This window comes from Tinamus guttatus, unplaced genomic scaffold (assembly GCF_059628265.1).
Source record: "Tinamus guttatus ecotype Peru unplaced genomic scaffold, ASM5962826v1 Tinamus_guttatus_pri_ptg000104l, whole genome shotgun sequence".
Classification (NCBI taxonomy): Eukaryota; Metazoa; Chordata; class Aves; order Tinamiformes; family Tinamidae; genus Tinamus; species Tinamus guttatus.
This window is the reverse complement of record NW_028288638.1, coordinates 1,589,107-1,615,162: the sequence shown is the minus strand read 5'-3', so window position 1 is coordinate 1,615,162 and position 26,056 is coordinate 1,589,107. Positions and strand designations below refer to the sequence as shown.

At 40.3% G+C, this 26,056-nt stretch overlaps 1 protein-coding gene across 3 annotated transcripts in view; it reads right to left on the bottom strand.

Annotated features, from left to right (window-relative positions):
• Positions 1–26,056, bottom strand: part of TPK1 (thiamin pyrophosphokinase 1) — a 264,754-nt gene that overhangs the window by 160,907 nt on the left and 77,791 nt on the right. For all 3 annotated transcript variants that reach the window (XM_088520866.1, XM_088520869.1, XM_088520868.1), the window contains exon 3: positions 9,752–9,821. In XM_088520866.1, the coding sequence (XP_088376992.1) occupies positions 9,752–9,821 (70 nt within the window). The remainder of the gene's footprint in view (positions 1–9,751; positions 9,822–26,056) is intronic.

Below are 26,056 nucleotides of genomic sequence, written 5' to 3'. Positions count from 1 at the left end.
CTGAAGCGAGGGGGTTCTGAGCCCCACCGTCGCCCAAAGGACATCACAGGGCCACCGCCGGATCGTGAGCCTCCCGAAGCTGCGAGCAGTGTACCTGTAAGGGCCTTTGCAAGCACTTCAGGACCAGGACCGCCACGCCACCGAAAACCGCTGGTGTTTGGAGATCCATCGCCAACCCCCCCGCTCGTGACTGCCTCTGTGCCTGTGGCGCCTGCACTGTCTGTGCCCCCACTCCCGGACCACCCCGTCGTGCCTAAGAACGGCCCGGCTGGGTCCAGGACTTGTTAGATCACCTTGAAAAAAGGAGAAGGGGGGCCGGGGAAGAGAAGGCGAATGAGATCAAGGAGACTTATGTTGCTGAGGGCTTGACAACAGCCAGGAGGGAGGTGCAGGGGGATTTGATCCGTCTTTTAAAGTGGGGGTTGAAGAACTGTAATGCTTTAAGTGAGGACAGAAACCGTTATTAGGGCTATTATTTCTATTTGCTATGTTCATCCCTATTATGTGTTGTATCCTTTGTATATTGATGCCGAAACGAGGTATGGTTGAAAGGTGGAAATTTGTATGATCCGTAGAGTCATAAAACTATTGTACAAAACAGAATCCAAGACCTTGAGAAAGAAGATGTTTGCCTGCCCAGGCTGAGTGATAAGGAGCATGGAGGCGGCTGCTCAGCCAGGCTCATAGCTGACTCCTCCGAAAGCAGTTGAAGGCGGCTGCTCAACCGGGCTTGTAGCCAACTTAATGGCAAACATCCTCTAAACTAATTTGAAGGTAAAACATCCGAGAGGGAGGGAGATGAGAAAGGCAGGACCCTCGGACTGACGGCTGGGACCACTTACTGGGGTGCGCACCTGTGCAGCCAGGAGGGAAGGTTATGTGACTGAAGGTGGAGTTTGTCCACCCCCCCGGTCTGCCTGCTGGCACGTACTGGCCCTACGTGGCAGGATGCACTGGGCATAAACAGACAGAGCAGAAAGGAGGGGTGAGACTCCTAACACTGAGACCCACGTTGTCTCTGCGGGGACGCCCGCTGAGTTAGGAGCCTGTCAGCAACCCTCTAATCTGCCAGCTCAAGAGAATGTTCAGTCTCAGTGTCCTGCCGACAAGTATTACCTCACGAGTAATTAGGCATACTTTGCTTCTTTAACGTGCTTTCACCTGAATAGCCGTAGCCACTTTGTTCTGTGTGATTATTGCCGAATCCCAAACCCATTCGCAACCTAATTGGCAGCGAGGATGGGATCAGGCAATTGAGACAGTGGAACTCACTAGTGGAGTGCACAGCTACGTGAGGTTGTGCCACTGAATGGAAATTGTGTTTGTGCTGTTTGTATCTGTGGTTTTTAGATCTTTATTGTGTAATATATATATCAGCAGAGAGGGCTGAATAAGCACAACAGGAAAGTGCAGAATTTGAAAGCGGGAAAGCCAGGAATAACTCAGACTATGGCACCCCCCCGCCCCCCAACCAGTGGAGGACTGGGAGCCGTACTCTGACTTGTATCCTTGGAAAGAGACTAGGGAAGTACTTCAGCATGGGAAACAAGAATGAAGCGACGGCCAAGCTCCAGTGCAACTGGCACGGAAGGACCTGCAACAGTCCTTACAAATTGTAAAAGCCTCAATGCTACTGGAGCGGGGGCCTCCTTAATATATAGAAATCCCAAGCAATTTCTGGGGAGGAAACCAAATTGAAGCTATGCAAACATAAATAGAAATGGAAATCGAGGACCTTTCAAAATGATTAGGACATCTTAATAATCGATTTGAAAGATTGTTTTTTCACCATACTATTGCATCCTGAGGACCATGACATAGTGGAATGTATGAACCAAATGCTGAAATGCCAGCTATATTAAGAAAAAAAAAAAAAAAAAAAAAGAGAAAGAGAGAGAGAAAAAAAGGAAAAAACAAAAAAAAAGAAAAAAAGAGAAAAAAGGAAAAGAGAAAAAAAAAAGAAAAAGAAAAAAGAAATAAAAAAGAAAAGAGAAAGAAAAAAAAAAAGAGAAAAGAGAAAGAAAAAAAAAAAAAAAAAGGGGGGGGGAAATTATGTCTGCAGAAAAATTGGCAAGAGCAGAATATGTTTTAAAATTTTGAGATTACCCCAGGACAGCCTAGTCCCTCTGATGGTCAAACACAGGGCTGGGCTAAAGGGAGCCCTGACAGAAGTAAAGTCGGGTCCGTGTAAGGTGATACTGAGAGACTGGAACACCGGAAAATGGACGGGACCTTTAGACTTGATAACCTGGGGAAAAGGGTATGCTTGTATCATTACAGATGCTGGAATCAGATGGGTGCCAGAAAAAATGGGTGAGACCTTGGCTGGAAGCAAACTTGCATACATCAGATGTAGCAGGCAAGCAACCGGTACCCTAGCTGTGGAAAGTGTGAGCCTGCAGAAGAACAACATGGGAGGAAGAAGTGTTACTGTTCTTATTAGCTGTATATTGTGGCTGTTAGGAGGTAACATTACTTTTAATGCTATTATATAGAAGCTGATGCTACTTTTAACACTAATGGATATGTTATGCTTCTTAGGCATATTGTTAATTATACTCAAGTTAAGAGTTGTTGGCTTTGTGGGACAGCAGACCAATTTGATGCACTGGTGTTAGGTATTCCTTTAAACAACTGAACAGTGTTGTAGAGCGACAAGAAAAGGATCTTAATAAGCTCCAGGCAGAGGTGGAAGATCTTGAAGAAAGGAACAGAAGTGTCCAGGCAGCACTTGATAGTGCTTACAAGGAACTTGCAGATCTTCATAAAGCTAATGCCACAAAGGACAGTGAGGCACAAGAGGCAGCCCTAAGTCGGGAAATGAAGGCAAAGGAACAACTTGGTTTAACTTTGGAGAAGGCCCAGGATGAGGCATGGCAGCAACAAGAAGCTTTGGCGATTCAGGTGGCAGACCTGTGGCTAGCGCTGCAACGTGCAGAACAACAGGCAGCAAGAAGAGAGGACTACTTACGGCAGGAAATCAGTGAACTACAACAGAGACTGCAAGAAGAGGAGAGTCGGAACCAAGAACCGAGCCAAAGTGTTACATCTGCTACACGGCCACTGCTTCGGCAGATAGAAAATTTGCAAGCCACGCTGGGAGCGCAAACCTCCTTGTGGGAAAAATTGGAAAAGAATCTTTCTAACAGACTTGGTGAATCTCAAGCCCTTTTGGCAGCAGCTGCCGAAAGAGAACGGGCTGCAACAGAAGAACTTCTTTCTACTAAAGTTCAGATGTCTTCTACTGAATCGCAGAATAGTCTTTTAAGGCAAGAAAATGCTCGTCTCCAGGCTCAACTAGAAGGGGAGAGAAACAGACTGAAGAAAATGGAAAATGAGAACAGTAGATACGAGGTTGAACTGGAAGGTCTCAAAGTTGAGTATGCAAAAACCCTTGAGGAGGCAAGAGGGGAAAAGGAATGGTGTAACGGAAATGTTACCCACAATACGGGAACTATCCGGCTTAGGAAGGTTCCCACCGGGTGGTTTTTGATATGTGGGAACCGAGCTTGGGCTGGCATTCCGCCCCAGCCTATGGGTGGGCCTTGCACATTTGGTCGCCTTGGTATGATTTGGCCACACGGCCCTCCGGGGAACAGCAAGACCCTGTTAAGGTGATCAAAAAGAGCAGCGAACTCTTTTAGCTCAGAATGTGAGGATAGCATTGATCTCTGGAGCACTTGGGGCTCTTCGTCCCTGGGGTATCAGCCATGCGGGCACACTGAAATATTGAGCTCCTTGCCTGCTAGGCCTTGAAACAAGCGAATGCAACCAGTACTGTGCTTAGTGAGTTGTCAGATGATTTAACCCAGGTACAACACGCTGTGCTGCAAAACTGTGCCACTGTTGATTTCCTGCTTCTTGCTCACGGACATGGGTGTCAGAACTTCGACGGAATGTGCTGCATGGACTTGCAAGATCACTCGACAACTCGGCGATACATGGACAACTCCAGGACTTGACAAAGCATACGGAGAAAGTAACAAAGGATGCGGGATTTTTCGGTCTAGACGGACTAACGGACTGGTTAGGAATTGGGGGATGGATAAAATCGTTGATGAAATCGCTGTTAATGTTGTTACTATGGGGACTGTTGCTTGTAATTAGCTTAATGATTGGTTGTACCTATTTGCGCGCTTTAATGTCACGTTTGTTAACTGCTTTTTCACGCAATCCGAATCTGACACCTCAAGGCTGGCTTGCTTCCCGGGGTCACCTAATCTAAAGAAAAAGGGGGAATTGTAGAGGAATGGTTAGAGAGCCGCGGACATGGCTGCCTAGCAGGCCTGCTCAATTCCAGCCTTCAGGTTTCAGTGAAAGAACAAAGGGACTGCTAACTAGGAGATAAGGAAGTAGACCAAGGTCAGAGGGAATAAAAGAGCTGTTGAACTAAAAGGATGAGCTAAACAAGTAAGGGGGGCTGTAAGGGTCTTAGTTAGATCATTGTCTACCAATTAGGAGCCTGTGTAATTACATCACTAACTGTTAGAATCATATAAATGTACTGCATGTAAGCTAATAGAAGAAGTCAGTTCCAGCTTCTATGAAGTTGATGTCTGGCATTCCTGACCCGCTCCAAGCTGCAACACTATTCAAGGGTAAGCCTATCATTTGCCTTTCAAACTCTTACAGTAAAATAAAGCCAGGGAGAATTTATCATTCTGTGGTGCCTGCTTTTACCTTCACTTTCCAGACACAGTTTATGCAATTTATTTCAACATAATGTCAACCATTATTTTTTTTAACCACCACACAACATTTATATGAAGCCATGACTTGAAGAAAAGTAAGCATCAAAAAAAGGGCCTACCAGAAACAAGTGTAACACCAATGAGTTTCAGCTGTAAAAGCACAAAAATGAAGTCTTCTGTTTTCCACTTTAGCTTTTCAATACAAAGCAAAGCATGTAAAAGTCTATAAGTCCAAGTGAAAGGAGTAGCAACTCCTTGTACAACTGGTATCCTTCACTCACTCTCACTAAATGACTCATCTAAAACCTGGTGGCAGTAGGGGAAGAAAGGTTACTGAAGGACATATTTTATGCAGTAAATGTGCATTTCTGAATAAAACTTGCTTCTAAAAAGATCATGTTTTGAGGACCATATCTGCCAACTGGATATTTAAAAAAATCTTTTAACATTCAAAACTCACACATAATGGTTCTCACCTCCCTGTAAGCCTGGTTTAAGCCAGTCAAGGCATTTTGATGTGGTACCTACATTCATATCATGTAAACTCTGTATGTAGAAAATGTGGCATCAAAATAGACAAGCACTTCTCAACTTCAGATACTCCTATACTCCAAGTAGTGCACTGGAAGAAACAATATGTGCAGCCTAAGTGCCAGCAACTGTATGCAGCCCATTTAATGTCATAGAATCATAGAATGCTTAAGGTTGGAAGGGACCTCTAGAGGTCATCTAGTCCAACCCCCCTGCACACGCAGGGTCACCTAGAGCACGTGGCACAGGACTGCATCCAAGCGGGTTTTGAAGATCTCCAGAGAAGGAGACTCCACAACCTCTCTTGGCAACCTGTTCCAGTGCTCTGTCACCCTCACTGTTATGAAATTTTTCCTTAAGTTCATGTGGAACTTTTGATGCATCAGTTTCCGGCTGTTTCTTCTAGTTCTGTCGGTGGCCATCTGTGAAAATTTTCATACAGAAAAAAATGAAAGTTTTCATACAGAAACTCTGATATATTGAAATTGTGAACAGAATCCCAGAGAGCCATTGTTTTTACGACAGAACCATCCTCCGTCTTCCAGTGTCCACCGCTGCCCTCTATGATGTCAACTTTTTAATACTGCAAAACCTGAGTGCACAATGGATTTGACACGCCTCTGGAAAACAGTAACCCAGACACAGGTATTAATGACTGTTTTTACAGGTGCCAATACAATAACAGCTTACAATGCATCTTCACCTCCATATACCCCAAAGTTAATCTCACACAAGTTAATCAGTGCCTTAAACTTTAATCAGAAAGTATTGAGAAAGAAGTTGCTGCAATATGATACAGATGAGCAACAACCTAACTCTGAAATGGATAAGAGTGGTTCACAATTATTTGAAAAAATACGCAACAGCGTGGGATATGTAGACAGAGGAGAAAAAAAGAAAAAAGAAAAACAACCTCAAAAGATCAGTAACTCACCCTTAACTCTAGCTGCTAAACACTAGCAGTTTATCAACAACAGTTTAGCAATGACTCCTATTTTTTTAGTGGGAACTGCTGTTACCAAAGACAGAATGTAGTGTAAGGAAAAGAATCTCTCTGGGATCTTACAGTCAGTGAGAGAAAAGGCTCTTCCAGAGAGCAACAGAGAACAGGAGCCCCTTTCCTTCTGCTTTTCCATCTGCCCAGACACAGATGGTTCCCAGAGAGCAGCTTCTCTAAGGAATAGTCATCCTGCCCTTTTGGTTATTCTCCCTAAAAAGCAGTTCTCCCTAGAAAGCAGTTTGTTTTAACACACCATTGAAAAAAAATACAGCATGATTCCTCCTCATCAGTAGTTAAAAAAAATATATCAGTCTTTCTTGTTACTAAGAAAAAAAAGTAAGAATAAGTGCAACTCAGATATTTTTCAGCAACTTCCTACATAAACTTCGGGAAACAACAAACACATATCTTAAAAACAGCAATGTAAAACCCTATCTCATGAAGACATAAAACATCTTGCATGATTTAGTCTCATGATCTGAAGCCACACTGAACCGGTGCGGTCCTTTCCTGTGCAGAGGTGATGGCTTCTTTCACTTGTGGGCATTAGGGAACCATTCAAGTCAAGAACCAAGTCAAAACACTGATGGGAGGTATAGAAACCAAGGTATCACTTTCCTTGCAAGCAGATGGCACCGCAGACTCAAGAAATCAGTGGACTTCTCCATCTGCTCTTCCCACATTTCATTCATTTCATTTCATTCATTCTCGCTGTCCTGATGCCAGAAGCAAATTCAAGAACTGTTCCATGCTGGGAAAGTCTCAGGCGGGCAGCCCTGCGCAGTCTTGGGCACAGAGCTTCAAGGCAGATACGGGCTAATGGAGGAGAGGCCAAGAAGCACCGTAAGGAAACCAAGCAAGCTGGATCTATTCACCCTACAGAGAGTTTGGAGATGGGGCAGAGGGCACCCATATGGAAGTTAAGAAACTGGCTATGTTCAGTTAGCATATGTCAGAAAAGGAACAGGTAGGCCCCACCTTGAAGGCCCCGCCTTGAAGGAAAGACAGAAGGTCTCTTAAGATAAATTCAAGCCCTGTATTTTTCTGCGATTTGGAAATGGATCCTTCAAAATAGTAACAACGACTTTAGTTATCCTCAGAGGAAGACATCTCTGTAACAGGCCCACATTACAACCTGTCCTTTTCCCAGTCCATTATTAAAATTTATTCCCACTCTAAAAGACTCTTCACACTGTCACAGCAGCTCAAAGACACTTCACTGTCACTAAGAATCGAGCCCAAAATATCAATCAAGCTCTTTATTCATCTCTCTTGGATATAATAATCATTCTATAATGAAAGGACTATAGTTTTTAGGTTTTCATACAACAGAATGAACTATCATGGCTTTGAACAAAATAGAGTTTTAAAATAGAAGGTTATGACAGCATTAAAAAACATGCTTAACATGTCAGTAGAGTCTGAGCAGACAGTTCTTTAATAAGGCTGGACAGCGAGTTTAAGGAAAAAATGCTTCAGAGAAGTAAATGAATATTCTTTCCAGCAGAATGATTTCTTTGAAGACGAAAATCAGAATTATACAGGTCTCCCTACCTCCCCACCCTGGAAAGAATCACTTTGAAAGTAAAATATCTACCCAAAGCAATTAAGATGGGAAGCAGGAAGACAAAGAAAAAGAATACTCCAAGGGCCAAGCATGCAAGAATGAAAAAAACTATTCAGTCAAGGCATAATCACCAGATTTCCCCTGAATTATACTTATTTAATAAGAATATAAACGTGGGCAGCAGAAGAGGTCAGTGTGTTACTGGAAGAAAAAAACAGAGCTCTAAAATGCTGCTGCTGTTTCACTGCTCCCTTTGTGTCTCCCCAGTCACGAAAGGGAATTGTGTGCTGCAGGTCAAACAGATTCCAGTTTAGATTCTGAGACGAAGTTGTGAAGGGCTCTGTAAGAATCTACTACAAAGGGACAAACGGAAGCAGATACAATAGCACTTAGTAGCAGACCCTTAGCAATGCCTGCCAGATTACAGTCAGGGTTTTAGCTAGTACCCATAAATCTAAGGCACTGAACTCATACAGGTGGCAAAGAAGAGAGTTTACATGAACCTTCACTTTACAGGACAGCCATCATCTCCCTTTTTGCTGCAGAGGACAGGAAGAAATGGAGCTTCTTCTGACCTCCCCCATATGTTTGCCATGAGAAAGAACAAAATATATGCTGAATTTTGCTGTACAAACAAAAAGAGTTCATAAGTCAGTAATTTCTATCAGGTATCTGCCTCTGCCATTTGTCCTCGAAGGTGACTTTATTCATTCATTTGCTTTTATTAAACTATTTATTTATGGATTTTTGCTCAAAGCAAGTAAAAATCTTAAAGACAGGCACAACAGATATATCCTTGGTAACCTCTGAATTAAACAGCTTTCCATGATTTCACTACAAAATATAAAGTGCAATATATTGTGTCATAACTCCGCACAAACCCTTTGGGGGCAGAAACCTGGGATTTTTTAATTTCAACTGCCATGAGAGAAAACAAGAACACATTCCTGCTTCAGTCCTATTTCCTTACTTAGAACGTATATTTATACACAACCTCTGCACTTGCCTTTGGCCATATATGAAATCTTGACACTAATTCAGAACTAATTTAGAAAAAAAAAAAAAAAAGAGGGGACCTCCGATTTTACTACCCATCTCACTTCATAAAGGAAGTAGATCTAAGGAAGTAGATCATGAGTCTAAAGTCTCATGAGATGACAGGAGAGGACATACTTTGTTTTAGTCCCTGGTGAGATACATCAGATGTTCCTTTAGTCAACCCTTGTGAGCGGCATAGCAAATATTTTTCAGAGGCTGCATGAAAGATACTGCTCTGCATAAAATAAGGCAGATTTACAACAGCATTATAAGCAAGAGGAAAAAAAAAAGACCAGTGAGTTTCGGGACAAAAAATCCACCAAATTTAGGCTACCTATTTGTTTGTAAAAGTTCTAACTTGGAATAACAACTAAAAGCAATGTGGAGTAGGAATTATATTGCATGCTGCTATACCACTCACTTAACTGCTTCTCTGCTACCTATTAGGCAAAATGAGATGATGGCAGAGAGTCCTCTGTTGTTTTTCTCCCCTTATAAAGAATAACAATTTCATCAGTTTTCAGTGAACAAGCACATGTTTGGACCCAGTTCTAGATGATCTATTTGTTTCCACCAAATCAACCCTTTACACATGGCAGTAACTCTTGTCTTCTGAAGACTTCGGCAGGAGAGAGATTAAAAATAAATTATTAAAGAAACCTCAGTCACCTTTTGAGAGAGGAAAACATTAAAATCTGAATGGTAATTACAAGTGGATTAGATTGGCCTTTTCTTGTGCATATGTTGCCTTCTAAAATATAAGTATTTTGCTCTCAGGTGTTTCGATTTTGTTCATTTCTACTATGTGGCAACAGCTTGTTAAAGCACCATGTACTTAACAGGCAGCTCCTTTGGTAATCAAATGGACCCTTTTCATCCATGCTTTACCCTCCTTAGGAAGGGATATCTCGGTTATCAACCTACCTGTCGCGGCTTCCTTCTGTGATGTGGTAGAGATGATTGGCACCTCCATCAACACAAGCTCTGAAAGTGGCTGCAAGTTAAAACAACAGAGAATCAACGTACTGGCACAAGAATCAGTCCTACATTTATGCCATCCCTGACATTTCTGTGTAGAACTAGTGTCCACAGCAGAGTAAACTTGAGACTCTCATGGCTTTTAGCTTTCCATGCTTGTGTTTGTGTCTTCTTTTTGCAAATATCAGACTAGTACACTTTTCCTTCCAAATAGCTTATTTCTATTTATTCTGAGTTCTCAATTCAGCTTAAACTAAATAGGGACGGAGGATACTCAAAAACAGAAGAAAGATCATACTCCACGTATCATCCTGCATGCACTTGTCTAAGCAAGATGGAAATTGCACCTTAGATCTAACAATTCTCTTGCACAGGCAACAAATTTGGAACAGAGGTTTTGCAACGTCTTGACAAAAACTGAAAGGAAATGTTAGATTTGACAGTCTCTGTTTCTTCTTTTTCCTTTTTTCCCCTCTTACACTTACTGATGACTCTACTATCGCTCCTACTCTGCTCGAATCATCTGATATGAAGCCTGCCAAAGTTTTGGGGAGAATAAAGGTATGAATAATCAGATCAGATACTTCCTGCTGCTCAGAATCCAACCTTCAGCTACACCTGTTTCTCTTCACTGCTCACTTCTCAGCCAGGACTCCCCCCTCAACAGCGATACCAGGCCAGGAAGCCTGGCCTCCTTTCCTAGCTTAGCCAACAACCTCACCAGCCTACATAAACCCAACACAGCTGATCATTCTGCACCTCTACACCTACTCTCACCTTTTTAGCCACTCTTTCTGATGCACATACTGACATCTCAGCATGCAAACTAACACTTTGAGGTCGAGCAGATCTGACCCTGACAGATGTTGCTAGCGGAGATCTTTTCCTAGTCAGGGTAGCTGCCTAGTCACTCACAAGGCTACCTTGCTCCTTCGGTGGGTTGCCAGGTTTCTCACCCATCCCAATGAATATAAACACCACATGACATGAACATCCTTATCCCTGTGGCTGCCTAGAAACTTTCAGCTTCTCTCACTTGAGGTTACATAGGAAAATAGATTAATCCAATTCCTGTCACCTGGGGATATTTGCTAAGTTCTTTGGGAAAAATTAGCTCATACAGCAAGCTCCCTTTGCAAGGACAGAGTGTTAAGCCTGTCCTTAAATTAACTACCCTGACCGTAGCACCTGAGCAAGGACTAGCACCTACCCAATTATTGAAGCTCTTCTCTCCACTTCAGTTCAGCACCTGACATATGTTTTTAATAACCAAAATAATAAGAAGGCTGCAGAAAAAAAACTATTTTCTAACTTCAGGTACTGAACTTGTCTAACAGAGGCTTTCTCAGCCTAACAAAACCTTAGTTTTTACTTTATGAAAAACAAAACTAAGTGATTTCCACAACTCTTCTTCCAAGTTTTAAAGAAATAACAGGCTCTATAATTCACATAAAACATTTAACAAAGACAAAACCTTATCTATTGCAAATAACTCCATTGGACAATCCACAGTTTATGCCTGGCCCAATACTCTTAAGATAATCAGATTATTTTAAAAGTACAATGCCAAAATATAACAAAACCAAAACAAGCATGTACTGTGGAAAAAAAAATCATTTTTCATTCAGTCTAGTACGTGTAAAGTAGCGAGATTTTTATGACCTGACCTGATTTTTATGACCTTGACCTGAATAACAAGTCTCTGACTCTTGTATGCCATTCATATGGGGCAGCTATTTGATATCCCAAATCAAAATAGCTGCATTACATAACTGGAATTTAAAAATGTCCCCCACATTTATTCTTTCCACTTCAGCAGTGCTGCAAAATTATTTAGAAAAACTATTTATGAGGTACTGATCCTTTACCCACAAGTTAATAACTTAGACTCATATGAACCAAAGCCCCAGGTGCTTTAAGTAACCAGCATGTAATTAACTGATTGGCTGGAGGCCACTAAATCATATTATTTTTACGGTTATGAACCAAGCCATGCTTGATAAAAAGTAATGATATATATTAGCTAAAAGAACATATAACATTATTATCTGGAAGTGTTTATGGAGATAGTCGCAATGCTAAACTTAAAATTCAAATAGAAAATTCTCCATGAAAAGATAATAGGAACTGATTTCATACAGTACCTTCTATATTAGAGACCAAATTACTTTACAAACAACAATTTGGCCATGGCAGAGCAGGGTAACTGTACTGGCAAGTCTCTGGGCATTTCACAAAAGCTCACACAAAACCTCATTACTTATTACAGTAGAAAGTGAAGGACCCACTGAGCAGGACTGGGGCCTTGTTCTGCTTGGCACCACAGACGCAGCAAAACTTCTTCCCAAGACATTTACAGCTGAGGCAAAGTTATCCTTCAGGGTCACTGCAATGGTGGAAAGGGCTTGGGAAGGGAAGAACAACTTAAGTGGCCCGCCAAAACATGGAAGATGCCACACACACCTCTTCCGACAGCAAAAGTTACTGTCCCATTACTTATTCCCCTCAGATTTGCCAGGTGAGCTGCACGTAAGCAGCAATGCCAGTGTCAGCAATTTCTCTCCAAGCTGGAGTAGCAAGTGCCCATCCTGATAGCGTTTGAAATTACCCTATGAGTAAATACCCTTCAGTTCTATCTACGCCGAGGAAGATTTATGTCAAGAACACATTAGGCGCCCATGTTATCTCTCCAGTAAGTAATATGAACGAACAAATCCAGATCTTCTCAAGTTTCATTTTAAATTGTGTCCCTTTTAATAGGAACCAGTGAACTATTTACTTTTAATTTCAGACATGTAAAGGCCAACTTTAGGGGCATTAATGAATATGTCTTTACAAAAAAAAAAAAAAAAAAAGGAAGAAAAAAGAAAAAATACTATCCTATTGCAATAAAACTAATGAACTAATCTCCTTTAGTAAACAAATAACTTCCTGTAACCTTGAACGAGGATACAAACAAGTCTTACCTCTAAATTAACTAGTCCAGAAGCTTTTTATAGAGAGAGGCACTTATTTTGCCTGCACATGGCAGGCTAGAAAAAAGACTGTACAGAACATGTGCAACTCCTGTGGACAGACTGAGGCAACAGTATAAAAAGGTTGAAAGCCAGGAAATAAAAGGGAATATATATTTATCCAAAGCATTAACACCTGGAGAAGATAAGCCTAATTTCTATTATTCCTTGCATCTAGCTTTTTTTTTTTTTTCTCCAAACAGATCTTGTGATTACCCTGTGTTTTTGACCACATTCTAATTTATGACTTCTCCCCTAAAATTGCCTTATATTCTCACTGTTCTTTTTTCTGGTCTTATGTGACTTCTTCTAGCTATGCAATGTTCCCTCATCCATTTATTGATTCAGTAGCCTGGTAACCATAATTAACCTGCCAGCATCATCTACACATAGGAGAACCCTGCTTAATTAATGACTTGGCATGCTGGCAGTAATATGTAAGTGATAAGATACAGTAGGTACGCAAAGAATTGCTTGTTTTGCTTGATACATATGGCTCCAACCTTTTTTGTCTCAGCATTAATAAAAAAAATCAGTTACCAGCAACAAAATGTATAATCGTTTTTTCCCCTTTGTCCTGCAGAAGCTGCTAAAATAGACTTTGCATAAGTCCAGAGCTTTGTAGGGCTGCAGATTGCTAGCTAGGGGATAGGTTTACATCTCAAATCATTCCCTCCCACATATGTGTGACTCTAGCATTATGTGATCCTGTAGTACTTTTTCGTAAGTAGTTCTTGGTTTCACTGGAAAACTAGCTGGAACGTATGCAACTCCTGTTGCACACCAAGTACAGCACCGTGTAAGTATCTCTACTCTGGCAACTCTTTCACTTTGTTTGGCAATTCACCTGTCAGTTCTCTGCTTTGCACTTGGACAGGGGTGGTGCTGCTAAAGGCTTTCTGACCATTTAAGAAAGGTCTGTTCTTAAGCTATTTTGTGTAAAGCTAAACACGCTTATGTCTTGTCTGTGGCATTTTACATTTGCAGGAGGGCAAGGGGTAACATGCTCTCAGAGATGGAGGCAAGTGAGCACCCATCTTTCCACTAGACTGAATTTCAGCACTGTCTTCAGGTACACTTCCACGCCGAGTTCATTACAATGATTCATATTCAAGGCTGCTGGGTTTGAAGCAATCGCTTGTCAGGTGTTAGATTTAATATTCCTCCAGTCCTCACTTAGCATACAATTTTCCCTTCCCTTCCCTGTCATTCTTCTCACATGCTGTCAAAACGGCAAGCTTCACAGCGTGCCGAGCATCCTTGCCCCGTTGCTGCCACAGGCTCCGCCAGCTACAACGATGGGAGCAGCCACCTGTTGCATCAGTGTCAAAACCTGGAGGAGAGGACCCAGACATCAAACCAAGTATTTGCTGCCATCACCTAGATGGAAGTCAAGGTGCCCTCTCATGACAAGCCCATGTGTCTTGCATGCCATCAGGGGCAGAAGCACAGAGGACTCTCTTAATTTCATCCTTTTTACAGTTTGTGTTTGAGACTGACAGCTAACCCAATAATGTAACCTGTTTAATCATCTCTTTTTTTTTTGCCATTAGCATACATGGATTATTATCAAGTAACAACAAAAACAGATTAGGACACCTAAATATTTGGAAAAAATACATTAGAGTGCACATTGTCCATTCTTTTCTTCTTGATAAGTTGTTGTTTTTCAATATCTTTAAAGAACTGTTTTGTCAAATCAAAGTTTCTCACATGTCATCAAACCACTGGGAGATAGGGATTTCAAATACACCTTAGAAATAGCTTTCTCTGGTGGAAGAGGAATCCAACACAACCTTAGGCTACATGCAAGTCAAAACTCCTGAATTTTCTGACTCAGATTGTGAGAGGCTTTACAGCTATACAACATGATGCCTCCTCCAAAGGGCAGGAGCCATCCAAGTCGTGACTTTTGTCAAAGATCCTGAGAACCATATTTGAGGTCAAAGACTGAAGCAATGCTCTGACAACACACTCAGCTCTGAGAAAAACAGAGCTAATCCTCTTTGGGACGCAAAGGGGTGAACGCTCTCATGGCCAAGCTTACCAGAAAAGAGACGCATGGAGAAGATCCAACGTCACTGCCTCCTGGGAAGGCTCTGGATCGACAGCTCTGCTACAGCTCTCGGGACATGTAGACTGGATCACCACTGAAGAACCTGGTTAGTCTCCAACGCCCTACAGTAATGATCCTACTACCCACCAGGATCAAATATAGTCGTCATTGCCTTTCCGACTGCCTTTCAGATACCGTTCTCTTTCACTGCTTCTGAAATACTACTACATGCCTCACTAACAAAACTTTACTGTTCCTTGCTTATTCGTGTCCTAAACCTATAACAAACACATACATCAAAAAAATAATTGAAGGTAAAATAACTGAATGTGTGTACAGCTGTTTTTTTTATTATTATTTTTATTATTCCTGCATCCATTACCTGATTTAGCAAGTGAAATGAAGAGGTTTCAACACCAATTTTATTTCCGAAGTTTTTAAATTATATTGTTTAGTAATTCAGTGTAATGTGCACTGACTTCAAGCTTTGACTGCAACTTTTTAGTTCTTCATTTGGTATTTTCCATTGCTGCAACATTGATTTCTGACACAATGAAGATAAACAGCTACAAATATGATGGAATGCCTCGACTGCTTGCGATTTTAATTGCCAGTCAGAATTTTTATCAGGCAAAGTGTAGAAGCAAACTGACTTGATTCTTACATGGAAAAAAAAGCTGTCAAAAAAACACCCAATTTACCTTTGATGGTACTAAAATACATAAATGTGCACAAAAGACCAGACAGTAAAGAGAAAAAAGCAATCTCTTTTTGATGTTACATTGTGGATTCACTGCTGGAAGCAGCAACCTCCACGAAACCACAAGTCCCCACTGCTCAGTGGAGAGGAAATAGAGCAGGCAGGAAGGCAGTTGCCGAAAAGGGCGATCGGCAATGCTGAGGCAGCAAACACGGAGAAACAGCCCCCACCCAACAGAGGCCTCCAGCAAAAAGGGGTTCCTCTTCAAAGCTAGAACTGCTGCTTATCGTTCGTGCTCCTCTCCCTGAGCAACATGCATGAAAAATTTACATCAAGCTGCAAGTGCAAAGAAACTAGAGTGTTAAGTTCATGTGCAGAACTAAGATCAAATATTTCATAATATCTCCATTCTGCTTTTCCTAAATTGGATTTGCAGCAGTCTGCAACTAGTCAAAAAAAATCATGTATCTATTTTAAATAGCAAAAAATATATTAATCCCCATGCTACTAAGTTACAAGGCATTCTTTAGCTGCATAGAATATATTTCCACACAAATGTTTTACATCATAGCCTAACAAAAGCTTTTATCTGTGAAGGAGATATCAAACCTCACAGAACCTCCAATTTTATTAAAAGGCAACTAGAATATTACAATGCATAAATCTCTGAACAAATCAAACTTTCAGTGACATCTTGAAAAATAATTTAAATCATTCAAAGGAATAATCTTGGTCTAAAAGTGGTTTGGAAATACATATCAAAATACAAGAACAAGAAAGGAACTAGAGATGGAAAAAAAATCAAGACGGCCCATCCAATTTTCTAACTGATGTGGAACAATGCCCTATAATGTATTTTCCAATGTTCTGATAATATGTTGCTTTATGTTCATTCTTTATAGTCCTGCGTATAGGTATTTTACTCCACTCTTAACAGATAACTTGTTCACTAGATTTTCAACCGCAGAGTAATAAGTCAATAAAAACAGCAACAAGTTTTGGGAAGTTATTCTTAAAAAGCAGAAACAACAACAATTAGCAGAAATTAACTGAACAATTTTGAAAAATGAAATTATCCTGCTGTGTTGGAATTACTTGCCCAAAACATTAGCAGCAGCTAACATCATTACTTATTTGTGACACTTTCCCTTCTTTGTATTTGACTAACTCACATGCCTTTCCCCACCTCTTAAACTCTCAATTTTTAGCTGTGGAAAGCCACAGTTGAGATTTTCCCAAGAAACTGGATGAACAGAACTAACTGTGAAGTACGCTAACTCTTGCATGGTTAATTTTGTATTTGGAACAGCTACGAGCATGTACATATTGGTGTTTGCACCAATGCAAACCAGCATGACTCCAGAATGGCCAGTGAACTTGCACTGATGCAACTTGGGTACTAATACTTCAGTACAGCAACCCAAATGCAATCCTGATAGTGGGAATTATGTCACCTTTCCTGCACAGAAGAGTTTTATTTACCTGCACCAGGACTACTTCTGGTCTCTGACATACCACTACAGAAAATAAACATAAAATTGAAATAGTATTCTTGCTAGACACTTTCTCTTAGCTAGATTTTCCAACTGTCCAGTAAGAGGGTCAGCTGGCATAAGTTGGCACACTTTTACAACTAACCAGTTGCACAGTATAATTTTGCCAAATACATGCTTCTCTTGTTATTCATTCATGAAAAAGGGTAGAAAAATCCCTAACGAGGGACAAAATATGAGGTGTAGTTACATTCTTAAAATAAAAAAGGACGTTAGTTAATGTATTGAAAAGAAATAATCATCAACATTTCTGTAAAAGTCTTAGTTATCTTCATACAAGGATGCAGCGAGTCACCACAGGACAAGAAGGCAGTTTATTTGGACACACAAAATCACTTACAAACCAGACCAGAAAGCTCAAAGGAACTGAATGTAAAATGATAGTTTTCATTTGAATTCGCTTACCTAAGTGAATTTACTTTGAGTAAATGCAAAAAAACCCAATACTTTTCTATCTGAAAAAAAACCCAACGTCTAGATACAAACAGTAAAATTATGAATGAAGGTAGCATAGCAGTAGTTTCCTAGTTCCTAGAAATGATGAAGAAACAAGTACATGGATTTTAAAACCTTCCTTTAACAAGGTCATAAGCAATCCTTTAGATCTCCAAATAAAAATATTTGTAGGAAAAAATCTAGAGTTTACTGAAAAAAAACTGTACGTACATTCTCAAGGGGAATAAACTTTTGTTCCACAATTCTGCACATAGCAAGGCTGCAATAAAATCAGAACTGTGCATCATCCATAATGTGCCTGTGGGAAAAACACTAGGGTGTATCAGTTTTCAAGGTGTCCTCTGTTCTTCTAAGAAAGGAGAAAAATCTACTAGCACCTGCCATTTTCTAAGAATTCTCACTGAAATTTTTATGTTTATGTTCTCCTAAGAATACGCAGTCAAGATACAGACTTCCAGAAGACAGTGTCGCTATGAGGAATGTAATCCCAGTAGTTGACCAAAGACTTGAGTGATCTAGGCTATTGCTCAAATAGGAAAAGGAGATGAAAAATGTGTGTATATGATTTATGTCTATGATATATGAGGAACCAATTCAAAGCCTGTACAAGTTGTCAGTTTTAGTGCAAAAAATAATGAGGACCTGAAAACCCACTAAGCTTGCATCATATTGGGTGGCAGTAAAACACAAGCTCAAACTCTAAAACTGTAATTTTAGTGTAGGTAAGTGCAGACTTGAGGCTGTCGATAATTTAATACTAGTTTGGGGGGAATTTGATATTTGGATATTATTTAGAGTGCCAACCAATTAGCAATCACTGAAACAACAGATTTCTCTAGCATGGCAGTTTGCTCACCCAAGGCAAATGCTGAAATTGAGCTTCATTTTTAACTTTCTTTTATAGAGCACGATGGGAAAGGGAATTGAGAGGAGGTTGTTCACTTGGTGGCCTCAGTAACTTCTCTAAGTGAGGTAATCCATTCATAGATCTTGGCACTATGCGGTCATGAGCTCCATCTCCCAAACAGCCTCACGGGCCAGCTCCCTAAGGCCGACTGAAGGGAGGAAGGCTTAAAATTAAAGGAAAAGTCAAATCTCAGTGGTGACTTCGGTTCCCAAATTCCGGGCTGCTCACTTATTTTAGGAAAGCTTGCAAACTACATATATCTCACTTGTAGTTTTAAGGATGAGCAATACCTTGTGTGTGATTTTTACCAAAATGCTACAATCACTGCTTTAGGCCTCTAGTTTTGACATGTTAGAGGTGATAAATAGCTCTAAAAAAGGACTTTTTCCTCTCATTCTCGTCTCAGTAATGTCTCAAATAAATTATTTTTGTGATTTTTTATTCAGACTTTCATCTTAGATAACCAACCAAACCAGTCATCAATGGTGGGGCAAGAATCACTATCCCTTTCCCCTTCAGGTTCCATTACATTCTGGCTTTGATTCTTCATTTTGAAGATGAGAGACTGAATTGAAGCATATATTCAAGTCTACGGTTCAGAAATGCATTTATGAGAATCAGGTAGTGGTTTTTTGATTTGTTTAAACTGCCTGCTCTCTAGCTGTATTATCTCTGCTTTTGAAGTATGGACAATGTGGAAGCGTTTCCCAGCCCTTGATTGCAAGTCAATCCATTTCATCTTTACTGAGCAGAAGATTGCCTTTTCTTTGGGGCTGTTTTCTCTTTGTGGTGGAAACCTACACCTTCAATAAATAAAACCTTAGATTTATCTCAGCTGACCTTATGCTGGGAGACTCCTTCAGGAAACACAGTCCCAATGGAAAAACAACACAAAATAGAAACAGTCTACTTGAAATTATAATAAATTGCATGTTGTAATATGTTGTTCTTTGTTCTCAGAATGATTGAATTAAAAAAAGGAAAACAACTATACAGTAGTTATGAATTTTATTATAATAAGTGCTCCTTTAAAATGTTGCTACTTAATTGAAAATTATTACCCTTTTAGATTTTCCATAGAAACACAGCTTGAAGTGTGAGAGAAAAGATATCCTAGATGTATCTAATATATCTTTATTTGAATGAAGCTAATGTAGGCCAAAAATATTATTAGTATTTTATTTAATATACAAGCTCTGCCTGTAATAAACACTTCATTATGAGAAAGAGGAAATATGAGAAGAAGGCATGCTCAAATGTGAACTGAGGCACTGCACCAATCCCACGTTTCTGTATCCACCAGATGCGCTGTAGTTAGCGGCTTAAGAAATGTGTCATTTTAATTTTAAACAGGGTGTTCCTGCATTTGCCCTGATTTCAGGCACACAGTGCTAGTGAATATGGTAAAATGTTAAAAGAGTTCTGATTTGTTTAATCCGGATTTCATCTTTCACAAGCTTGAAATCTACCGTAGTTATTCAACTTCGAAGCACAAAAACTACACAAAAGTCAGTCTTTTCTCCTGGATCTTATAACCTTGTTTCACAGGAACAGAGTTCATTTCTTCTGAGGATGCTCGGTTCTCTCTCCTCCTACTCATCCATTCTTGTTCAGGTCCTCTGCTTAGCTACCCTCGATATTTATTTAGGTTAAAAAAACAATCTTAAGGACAGAAGCCTTCCAAGTCGAACTTAACAGAAGTTAAAACACACACACACATGAATTGTGGGTAAGGCAGGACTTTCCTCAATTCACCAAAAACATTTGTTTGCTTACTATATATATATATATATATTACTGGCCTGCTTTCAAGCAACTGTGTTGGTTGTATGCTAGCTAAGGTACTCAAAGTCGAGTCAGCTCAATTCAGTAGTGAATTTTTAGAGCACTATCCTCCTCGTTAAAACTTCTGGTGAGAGAAAACCAATTTCTCTTACTCTTGCTTGACCTTAATGTGATTAGCCCCCCAGCAGTCTGCTATCTTTCTGCAGTATGTGCATGTCAAATACCCAACACCACGGGGCTGTTATCCTTGGCGAGCAACAGCGACAGCAAGCTCCTAACTACACATGCCATATTGTTAGCAGAGCTGCAAAGACATCTCTGAAACCTTCATTTGCAAGGTGCTATACTTACCATGTAAAAATGAACCTCCTAACTTAACTTTCCACATTACAAACACATCCATATCACGAAGAGAGAAAAGACAGTGTCCTCAGGGAAGCAAAAAGACATTCTGTTGCTGTCCAGGGTCTTGCTACCTTCTTGAAACAAGTCACTAAAGCTTCAGATGGAGTTTGTAATCCCTTTTCATTATTATTATTGGTTTAAAGACACAATGATCAAGCTTCCAATCAAGCTTCCATCTTCATAAGCTAAACTGGAGAAAATAGAGAAAAGGAAAAAGAGAGAGAGAAAGAAAAGCACCCTGCTGTTTTCATTTATCCTGTGCACAGGAAAAAACTGAGTATTATCAAGTCACAGTTCAGCCTATCAATAGTTCCTGGCAGAGAAAGATAGATTCAGAAATTTGGTTTAACACCTAGCTTTCCTGTCTAAGAAACATTTGATGTTGTTGCTCTTTTAGCAAACCAAAATCAATAGCTGTGAACAACAGAAGTAGGTTAAACTCTCCTCTATGTGATTAATTCTTCCCTTAGCCAACCCTCCTCCTAACTTGTACAGATTTCAAAGGCTTATCTGGAGGGACATGGAATTGTGTTTGCTTTGAGCTGTAACTGGAGCGGCTCCTGTACACAGCTCTCCCCTGCTGCTCGAGGAGGGCTCCATTGCAGGGAAGGAGCCTGTGCTGAGCTCGGCTTTGCTAACCAAACACCAGAACTCAGGCTGCTTGGCGAGCTCGCCGCCCGCTCACACACAGGGCGCACAGACACCTCAGGCACTGCCCTGGCGCTCCACCAGCGACCGGACCACCACATTCAGCCAGCTACGTGCCAACAGTTGCCGGAAGCCCCTACCAGACATCACTTCTTGCTATGTCCAAGGATGGAGGCCTAGGATAGAGGCCCAGGAAGGAGGCCCCACTGGCCTTTGGGAACACTAGCCTGTTCCCAGGCAGTGGGACTCATAGTGACCCATAGCAGTGCCACTGCTCTCCCCACCTTAAAGCTCATGGGAGCTTTAAGAAAAGAGTGGAGGAATTTGGTGCTACCTCCTGCGTACTGCACAAGATCCTGCCTCCTTTTAACAGCAGAAAAGAAACGGGGAAAAGTCCCTGCTGACTCCACCAGCCGCCTCGCACCTCTCACCTTTCTACAAGCTGGTGTCACGCACACCAGCTGCGTGCCGGACACATGCTGCGAAACAAGCTAAATAGGCAGACAAGTCACAGCCACCTGCCCCCAAGGAGGTAGACATCCACCTCAGTGAACAAATTGGGACAGGCAGGACATTGAATTACAGCCTTTATATCCCAAAGGAGAGCAGCCGATTTCCACACATATAATGAGAACAGCACTCGGTACTTAAAGGAACATTTACTTTCTGAGACAGCTGGATTCACTAGGGCATTCCCAGTGCTTCCACCTCCAAGGAGCACTAACGCCACCCGTTTCACAGTAAAACTCCAAGCCCACTGCCATGCTACATATAACAATACCAGAAAAAAACATATATTTGTATAATAAGACATAATTAAAAGTAATTATACAGAGGGGAAAAAAAAAACAAAAAAACTTTGCAAATAATAAAAGCTACCCTTTAAAATAATTATTGCAGTCTGGTGAGATCTCCTTGGCAAACCTCAACAATAACATTTAGAACATCGCTCAATTTGGTCTTGCTGAGACTCATTTTTGATAAGGCAACAGTAACATCTCAAAAATGATATTAAGCTTCTACTTGATATTAAAGTAGAATTGTATTAGTATGGTACAGTATGTGTATCCCTGCTGGGATTACTTTCATGCTGGAAAAAACAATGTTATTTTTCTATTACTGGAATAAGTTATCTATTTTGACACTAGAAAATACATTTCATTCAACTATAAACTAGCGAACTGTGTCATCTAAGAAGATACCAGTAAAGACACCAAATGGAATTCCTAACGCGCATATAAACAGACCATTTTGCCTGGGAGCTGCCTAAAAGCGTCTGGGATAAACAGACACCAACATTTTGCAAGATCATCACTCAAAGGACAAACAGATTTAAAAAAAAAAATGTTTTTAATGTTACACCTTTATTGCATTTGGAAATTTGCTTTCAAGCTAATGATGACCTTAATTAATTGCTATAGGAAAAACTCAACATTATATTTCATGCTATAAAAAAGGTCTGCATTTGTCATGAAGACCTTTGTCTAAAATACTTGTATTATATGCTAAAAAGAACACCAAAACCCATCATTTCTGCACTTCATGATTTGATATTTGGGCATTTTGACCAATCAGCAGAAAGGGAATGGTCTGTCCCCCATGGTGGAAACATCTGTGACAAAAAGTCATTATTAAATTTCCAATTTCAGATATTTGAAAATATCTGGAAAAAAAATGAAAATGCCCACCTATTACTAGTGAGACGGGTTCCAGAAGTGCCTAAGACACCAGGATCTAGGACTAATTGCATTCTCAACAGATGTCTGTTCTTATAGACTGCCAGGAATGAGGATGGTGACTTGGCAATATCCGCAAGGAATTGGAAATTATATGGAGAATTTCTGCAAGCATACTTTTGAATATATTCTGCAATATTTTGAATACTTTGGAATATGCACATATACAGTGATACATATTTTACACATATAAATTTGCAAATGAAAATAAAGATTTAAAATAAACTTTAAAAAAAAGATTCACAGCTTGATCATTAAACTTTGCACATGCTTCATACTGACCAAGAAACAGGAACAGTTTCTTGTTCGCAGGGGGTCACTACTCGCACCTCTCGCCATTCGTGACCGACACAGCCAGGCTGACAGAAGCCTCCCGTATGGACAACAACCTCCTGCTCAGCTCCAAAAATCTGTCAAGCAGCTGAAGCTTACAGCAGTCGCCTCCTTGGAACAGGCTTGACTGGGATCCCAGAAGGCTGTCTTTGCAAGGGGCAGAGGAAAACACACAAAGCCAACACCAACATTAATCTGGTTTAAAAGCATCCTCACAAATCAGATCTGCATTAGTTCTGCACAAGAAAGCTGCTTTCAACCTTCCTTTTCTTCTGAAACACTCTATAATGAGAACCATAACACCATATTTTACTGCTGCAAGTGCAGTAAAAGTATCAAGAGGAACATCTCTTTCATTTAGCTACAGCTAACAGGAGGCTTTGCTATCAAGACCACTGGCTGGGAAGAAATGTGATAAACTCCCGCTGGTCTTAATCATTTATTTCTGTGTAAAGCAGTCCGTAAGGGCTTTTGCCTTCATTCCTACTGTAAAATAGTAGGCAATTTATGTAAAAAATCTTTCCTATATTTTCATGTGATTAGGATTTCAGTTTATCCTGCATAAACTAAGGATTTTACTTAGTAAAATAGATATTAGTAAATTACTTAGTAAATTAGAAATGGATGTCCTTGAGAGAATAAGTTTTAACGTTCAAAAGCAAAATACATTTCATTTTACAATTGCTAACAATTTACAACCGTCCAAAAATTTAAAACAGGCATTTCCAAATTATTCAGCATATTTAAGACAACTTGTGGGAGCCTGGATAAACTGTTAAGTATTGGATCTCCTAAGGAGCAGAGCATGTCTTCCAGATTGCACCTGGGACTGCAATACATCCTGCTCAGCTGAACCGCTCACCTCTGCACACCTTCTATTAATAAAAAGATTTCCTACAGCGGCATGTAGGAGAGTAGAGTATAGGAGAGTATCGGGAGCTCCTAAGTAAGCAAATGGAGTGCCCAAATGGGTATTCAGCATTTCCTGGAATAGCACAGGATCTACGGACAAGTTGAACTCTGTCTGGATAGGACTTGTTCATTTGGTTTGCCTGCTTGCTGAAAATGTAGGAAGAATGCCTGGCATAAACATAGCAAAAAAAACCCCTGTCATCTGGCCAAAATAAAACAAAGCCATGGTATAGCTAACATCAGCATTAATGTTTAAATAGGATTATCTAAGCTAAATCTGGAAAGGCACATTAGTCTGGTATTCTAACAGCCATTTTGGAAATAGTACTTGCTCACATTTTTTAATTTCAATGCAACATTTTTGAGCATGTGACATTTGACAGCTTCACTAGCAACACTTCTCTCGTAGCTTTTACCAGTTTTGACAATGGTTCTGGTATGTCACACTAGAGTGCCCTATTTCCTTCAGAATAAAGTATGGGAGGAATTTGGATTATTTGAATACTTTTTAATTGCATTCGGGTGTTAAGATAACACAGCTTCAAAGAAAAGAACAGACAGTTATCACATGGTAATACTTTGTGCAGGTTCACTGCAAAGCTAAGCAAAGATGTCTGGAAAACACCACCAGAATATACTCTTAAACAAAATGTTTCCTCTCCTCTGACAACCTAAGCCATCAACTTTATCTGGGCCAACTTGCAGGACATGTCACTGGATAAACCAAGAGTCAAACTCATCACTTCCCGCCCTCTCCTCACTCAAAGGCAAACATGGTGGCAGCCTCCAAGTACTCAAGGGCAATCCCTACAGTACCTTCAGTTTTCCCAGCCATGTCTCTCCATCTCCATTTCCACCATGCCTCTAAACTACTCAGCTCACCTTGAATCTTCCTTGTCAAGCTACTCTCAGCGCAGGAGGAAACCCCTCTCCTACTAATTGCAGCCGAATAAAGAAAAAGGTATCATTAATCTCTAGTTGGAATAACAACAGTGTAGAAACAGAGGAAGTCTGAGTGCACAGTTCTTTTTTTTCCCTCTGCTTAACTTAAGGGTGACCATTAAACTCCACTTTTCTCTGCCATTTAAGAGTTATGTGGTCATCCCAAACACATGAAAATAAATTGTTTACTCCACCTTCTCCTCCATGCTCTTGGTATTTATGGTGGTTGTAACTTTCCTAGCCATAAAGAGCCGTACAGAACACAGCCCAAATGCAGCAAAGTCAGCACTGACTAATAAAAGAAAATTTCATCACAGAAAGCAAAAGTTATCAGCCAACTTAAAAAACATTTCAAATTAACACAAAAAAACTGCTTCACATTCTCCAGCACATTCAAAATCAATTCCCTCAAGAATTGCCAAATTTAGAAAAACGAATGAAAAGCCAGGAGAAATAAGCAAAGTGGAAGCAGCTCTGGACACCCATTTATATACATGTATTTTTCTTATTAGCATAGGCACTGGGCAACCCTATTTCCCCAAGGATTTCAATATACATCTTTAACATGTTATTTCTTGTGACTTTTTAAAATACAGTTTGCACCACAGCTTCCAAGTCATTATACTTAAGACAAGCATTTGAGGGAAGAGGAGAAAGAAATATATATATTAACTATTTTTGAATGAAGCTAGACTAGGCAGAACTCCAATTAAGTAAGTCTTTAGAAAGCAATGGAATTAATCCAATCAAGTTTTGCGCTCACAAATTACTTCCAAATTGGAAGAAAATTAAATGATACTTTCA